At 40.7% G+C, this 6,784-nt stretch overlaps 1 protein-coding gene across 1 annotated transcript in view; it reads left to right on the top strand.

Moving 5' to 3' along the window:
• FKBP14 (FK506 binding protein 14) overlaps window positions 1-6,235 on the top strand; it is a 20,388-nt gene extending 14,153 nt beyond the window's left edge. Inside the window, exon 4 of the mRNA XM_019508647.1 lies at window positions 4,784-6,235. Within this exon, the coding sequence (XP_019364192.1) occupies window positions 4,784-4,942 (159 nt within the window). The 3' untranslated portion in view covers window positions 4,943-6,235. The remainder of the gene's footprint in view (window positions 1-4,783) is intronic.
• The last annotated feature ends 549 nt before the right edge of the window (window positions 6,236-6,784 follow it).

Genomic DNA, 6,784 nt, shown 5'->3' with positions numbered 1-6,784 from the left:
AGCTTTGAATGAGTTGGTATAGTTTGAAGGTGGAGATCTGTCCATTGCACTACAGGCAAGTACCCCTGCAAGAGTCTACAAATGGCTCCAAATGTGAGTGTCTCAGCTACACAATTTATGGTAATGGGGGATTGCTCTTGGGCTTTCCCTCTAGCTTGCTCCTTCAGCCTTTGGGCTAGGAGAAAGTGAAATGCAGGGGCATCCAAACTCCAAGGCTTCTAGGCTTTGGGCTTGCACATAGAATGTCAGCCATGGATTTGGGAGTATCAGAATCCACAAGCTGAAGAGTCTAAGAGGTAGGATACTTGCCAGTGGTAACACCATGCAGACTTTAACAATTGAGCTTGCTTTGTTGATACAGTTTGAAACTAATTTGGCCTGACATGAAATTAAAAAAAAAAGAAAAAAAGTGGTAGGTAGGTTCCCAACAGCATCTTGGCCCTTGGCTAAGATCAAGCATTTTTGGCACCAAGGGGAGGATGTCAGTGCTGGCTCTGGCCCTCCTGGTGTCAGCTTGGTATTGCATTATCTCTAGCCCAGTGCCCATTGCTTGTAGAGAGAATACCCACCTGTTTTTCTTTAAGAGCCAAAGAGGCTCCCATCAGCATGTTTGCCTGATATGGCCATGTGTTTTATAGTTATGCTCCATATTTTAATCAGCTTCATAATTGATTACTGTTACTGAGCACATGCTGCTTTTGGCAGCAGTTTGACTATAGACAGTGTACAAGCAGCTTTTTCCTCTGTGCTGATGGAGGGGGAAATAACTTGTCTCATACTTGAGTAAATATTGTATTAATGTCTATGTATGTACTAAGCGCTTAAGTACCCCAGTCCATAGACTGTGACTTTGTAGTGGTGGAGAGACTTGTATGTCCCGACGGTCCTCAGAACTGTCAGAATCTTAAACTCCTGGTGGGGTCACCCATGACAAACAGGCCTGAGGGAAGGTTCCAGATAAACCATGGGTCCAACCCCAAGTCCTCAGCAATGGATCAAGCAGAAGATGATGTCAGGATTTCAGTGGCTGTAAAGATTAAAGAAGGCTACATGTTGTCACTAGGCTCAGATGTCTACCTTGTCAAGATCGTGTGATTGCTGTTTCTGCACACCAGCTTCCTCACATTAAATAAGGTCATGCATATGTAGCTGTCACAGGAAACAACACACTGTCCTGTACTAACCTCTAAAAGCCCTGTAGCAATGGACCAGTGGTGACAAATACAGGAACTAGTAAATCTAGCAATCTCCAGCCACAAATCTACACTTGGGCAACAGTAGCCTGATGGTCATCTTGCACCTGGGTTGAGACAGATGTGCAATTTGGCAGCTGCTACCATGACTGAGCAGTCCTATTCAGGATCCCCTCTGCTCATCCCACGTAAAGAAGGTGTTAGAAAAGGTGCCTTAAACCTAGGTTTTCTTATCTGCTCCTGGTTGGACAATTGTGTCCAGTGGGATCACTCTCTCTGTGGTTGAAAACGTCATAAGACAATGGTTTTTGCAACATGGACAAGATGACCAGATGAAGGTCAGCTGAGGGAAGAGGTTGGAGGCTATACCTTATTCTAAAAGAGGAAACCAGCCCAGGACAGATGTGTTCACAGCATTGGCTTTACCACCAAGAATCAGCTCCTCAGTCAGTGTATGGAGCTCCCTGTGGGCATTAATGAATGTCCTATGACCCTCCATCTTAAGCTCAGGAACAGCCAGTATGTTACCATCATCAGTGCATATGCCCCAATGTTCAATGCTGCTGCTGATGTCATTTCTACTCCAACCTTGCCTATGCACTGACTAATACTCATAAGGAAGACAAGATCATTCTCTTCTGACTTGAATGCAAGAGTTGGACATGACCTGGAACTCTGGAGTGGCACCACTGGGAAGTCTAGCAGGATCCTGCTGAACTAATGTGCAGACCATGGTCTTAAGACACAGTGACAAATACAAGACCACCTGAAGACCCCCTTGCTTTAAGCACTGGGACCTCCTCAACTATGATATTGTTAGAGTGCATGATCAAATGGATGTCTGTATCATGTGAGCCATGTGAGAAACCAGGGGCTACTGGACAGATCACTGTCTTGCAGATCCATTTTGAATATCCAACTTGCTTTGCTTTTGGCTGTCTTCAGTATTTCAATGTGAAAGGCTCTTAATACCAAATCTCTTCAAGATCCAAAAGTCTTGAAGGATCTCCAGCAGAGTCTCCTTGAAAAGCTGTGTCCTGTCCACAAGGAAGGCAACACTGAGGAACTCTTGGAAGAGGTATAAAACCACCATGCACATGGCCTATGCTGAATCCATTGGCTACTTCACCAAGACTAGCTCAATGAAAGCAATACCAAGATCCAAACCCTTCTCTGTTGGTCAAGAAGGGCTCATTCTGTTTAGCAAGATGATACCTCATTTCTGCTGAAGGAAGAGACATATCAGCTTTTCATAGCCAAAGCTCAAAGGAGGATCTGAGAGAACAAAATTAGTGGTGGCAAGATAAAGTCAAGGAGATCCAGATCTATGCTGACAAAGATGACATGCATAGCTTCTTCCAGGCACCGAAAGCAATCTAAGACCCAACTCCCACTGGTTCTACTTTCCTGTGATCACAGGACGGCTCAGTGCTTCTCAAAGACAATTAATCTATCCAAACAAGATGGAAAGAGCACTTTGAGGCACTCTTGAATCATGAGTCAACTGTGATGGATACCTCTCTGTGAGAGATTAATTTGTCACCTGAGCTAGAGTCAAGCAAGGATGTGTCACCAACTCTGTTTCCCGTTTTTTGACAGTCATCCTGGTTCTCATTAAGGACCATCTTCTTTCCAGAATTGATATATATAGAATACTGAAGGGATGGACCTTCAATCTGGGATATTTTCACTTGAAGGTCAAAGGATTCAAAACAACCATCCTTTACCTTCAACATGCCTACAACAGTGCCTTCTTTGTACATACTGAGGAAAACCTTCAGACTATTCTGTATCTTTTCAGAGAAACCTACTGAACTTCGGGTCTCTCTCCAACATTGAGAAGTATTTAATGCTTTATCTGCCTCCCCTTGTCACGAATATGACCCCCTTCCCCAAATTACAATTGAAGCAAAGACTCTGAAGGAATTTAAGCACTTCCCCTACCCAGTAGCCACCTCTGCTAGAGAGTAAACATTATTGAGGAGGTCCAGCACAGGATCTGGTGCACAAGTGCCCCCTTTGGGAAATTGTTTTGTTGTGTTTTTTATTCATCACAATATCTGGAAAGACACCAAGATCCAGATCTACAATGCAGTCATCATCCCCGCCCTCCTCTAGGATGTGAAATGTGGGTGACCTACTGTCATCATCTCAAGAGCCCAGAGAGGTATCACTAACAATATTACCTCCGGAAAATCCTACACATTAAATGGGAAGATTGCTGCACAAATGTCAGCATCCTTGCTGAAGCCAATATTACCAACATTGAATCAGCAATCCTCAAGCACCAATTTTGCTGGACCAGACATTGTATATGGATGCCAGACTTTTGATTCCCAAAACAGGTGCTCTACTCCCAGCTTAGTAAGGACCTGAGATCTCGTGGTGGGCAGAGGAAATGCCATAAGAAAACATTGAGAGTATACCTCAAGAAAAGGGATGCCAACATCAAGAGTTGGGAAAACTTGTTGCCAACTGAGTCCAATGACATTGCAACCTCAACCAAGCACCAGTCCATTTCAAGATGACATGTTTTGCCCTCGAAGCAGAGAAGAGAGTGGAGGAAGGAATAGACCTTTGGCCTATTCGCCCCTGCAGAAAGAGCCGCAACTTCTGCGGATGGGTCTGTAGCTCAAGGATGGGACTCTTAAGTCGCCTCAAGACTTATCAATGAGCTATGGTAGAGATCATCCTCAAATTGAGGGATTCTTGACTGTGACTTAAGCATCAAGCATAAAATAACATCCTGAAGTGAATAAGACAGAAACTGAGCCACATATGGTTTAGCCACATGACCGATGTGGCTTGCTGTTAACAGGCCAACATTAAACAATGTTTTGGTCATTCTGGAGCAAGTGAGCTATAACTACTTAAAAATGAGCAATATTCATTTTACCTGGTGAAAAGCATGGCAGATTAGACCTCTGAGGATTTCAAATTGCTAAAATGTCAGACAACAGAATGAGTGTTGATTTTGTTATTGAAAATGCAATTTAACTGTATACGAACTAGCTAACTGGTTATGGTTAGGATATGTATTTATTAGATACTGCCGCTGCATTGGCCTGTTTGTTTTTGTTGCATTTTTGTTGTTTGTTTGTTTGTTTCTAAGACTAAAAATTGTTATTCCTATCTAGTAGCAAATTCTTATTCTAGTAGCAAATGCTGACAATGAACAGGTAGGTTCAGTAGGTAGCAAAGATCTGAGGTAGGTTTCTTTTTCTGTATTGAATTGTTGCTAAATATCTATATCCAAAGACAGTGCTTTGTTACCTAAATAGTTGGTAGCCAAAAATTTCCATTGTCTAGTTTTTTTTCCACTTTCTAGCATATATGCAAGACTACAGGATATATTTTTATTAATAATTTTTCAGAAGATACTGTAGTTTTTAGAGTAACTTGAACCTGCCGTTTTCATTGCCTCTCATACAAAAGACCTTTTTGTCCTTGCTAAACTGTCCATTAGATAAGTCTGTTATCCCCTTTGAGACATGAGCAATAGATATTTATTGCCTAATGCCACTTAGCAGATATACTGTTTATTCATGTGCCCATTAAGATGATTATTAATGTCCTACCTTGTCCAATAGGTGAAAATGTATTTAAAGAAGGAATTCGAAAAGCATGGAGCAGCAGTAAATGACACCCAGCATGATGTTTTGATTGACGACATCTTTGATAAAGAAGATGAAGACAGTGATGGGTTTATATCTGCTCGGGAGTTCACATACAACCATGATGAGCTGTAGAGAAGCCCAGCCTAATTTTCTAGGTCACAGAGGTGGCAGTAACTTACAAATTGTCTAGCTTTGTAAAATTTTTAATTCAGCATTTGGAGCTGACAAGAACAAATGGAAAGAAAAAACATTCTGTTTTTCTGTACAAAAAGGGACTTCTGTTGATGATCCAAAAATGCTTTTAACTATTTTTAGATATTAAAACAAAGCCTCTTTTGTAAATCTTTTGAACTGCTGCACCTGGCAGCAATAGTGTTTCATTTACTTTGTATTAATTTATTTTGCAGTTATGAAACCAACATGTGATATAACAAATATTGCTAAAAAATCAGCTTAATGCTTACATTGTATTGGTTTCTTATGTGCTAATGACAAACATTTGGGTTACTCTCTTTGATAGTATACTTCTTTATTTGAATTTTTAATTTATGCCCTAATTATTTCACCTTGCTTTTTCTATGCAAATCAGAGTTTGAAGAACAGAAGCAAAGTGTGCCACGCTGTTAATAAGAGGTACACTGCAAAGGTCAGACAGTTCTTGTTGGTCTTTTCAACACTAGCAATATAATGTAATCTACCTGTATGTGAACAGGAAAAATACAGATATCTGATCATTTATTTTTGTAAGCTTATTAGTGTGCGCCTTATGTGCCTAAGCCAACCATGTATCTTGTATTTATTGTGGTGCTATGATCTATAGTCAAAGGGGGAGTTAGAGATCAGCAGGGGTTTGGGATTTTAGTTTGTTGGGTTTTTTTTAACTATTACATAATAACACTGCAGTTTGGTTGAGCTGGAGACAGAATGTGTGTGTGCAGTCTTTGAAAACTGCAAGTTATAGAACAACAAATAACTCTTTTAAGTAACTTTATTCCTTATCTTTCCGAAACTCAGGAACATAGGACTAAAAGGGCCTCTGGGGTCATTGATAAATACCTCGTTGTTTGCAGGCAATCATTTACCTAAATAATCCCCAATACCTCCACTTCAAACTCTCATACACAATTATGTTCATGCAAAAAGACTACACCTTTGTCTTCATGACCTCTTTGGCCTTCCACCAAATGCTAAAACCTCATGTTTTAGGTACATTAGGTAAGAAGGTATCCTAAAAAGAGACCCATTACAGTAGCTCAGCTGCTGTGTCACTGCCTTATAGAACTTCTATTTTGCCATTACCTATTAAAAACACAGTTTAACATTAAAACGGTATATACTGGATGTTTCTTATAATGTACTGAGAGTGGTATGAAAATAAGTTAAATAAGGGTCCTGACTTTTTAAGCAATAAAGTCATTTAGAAATACATACATAGGGTATAAAACCTGATATGATACTTTGTCTTGATATAAAATATTCATAAAAAAGGTATTTAAAGACCCCTGCATGACAGGCCAGTAATCTGACATGTTAGCATAAAACATGGAATGGCAACTACATGGCTGGAGTCAGGCTTAGATGCTTAATTGTTGCCCTAGTTGTAAAGAAGGTGATTTCAGTACCTTTGAGAAGGGTTGTGATTTGATCCAGGCTTCCCTTTGCCGGTGCATTTAGTTGTCTTCTGTTTTGGGCCAAGAGCTGCAGAAGCCTACAGTCAAATGGATGGGACAGACCATGTGCTCCCTGCTGCATTTGAATAGGCTCCTGAACTTGGAGGAAAAGATTTCAGGATGTTTAAAAGCATGAGATCATGACTTGCATGGAGATGGCTATTCAGACATGGAGAGTACATTTTACAACTGGGCATAGGATATTCAGGCTGGTAAATTCAGTGCTTGGGAGTTGGTGTAACAGAATTTTCCTTGTTGTCACATCCAGTAGGGGCAGCAATTGGCATCCTAGCCTATGCAGTTG

Source organism: Gavialis gangeticus, unplaced genomic scaffold, assembly GCF_001723915.1.
Source record: "Gavialis gangeticus isolate Ggan-Ray unplaced genomic scaffold, GavGan_comp1, whole genome shotgun sequence".
NCBI classification, from domain to species: Eukaryota; Metazoa; Chordata; order Crocodylia; family Gavialidae; genus Gavialis; species Gavialis gangeticus.
The sequence above is the reverse complement of the archived record's forward strand: the minus strand, read 5'-3'. Positions and strand labels throughout refer to the sequence as shown.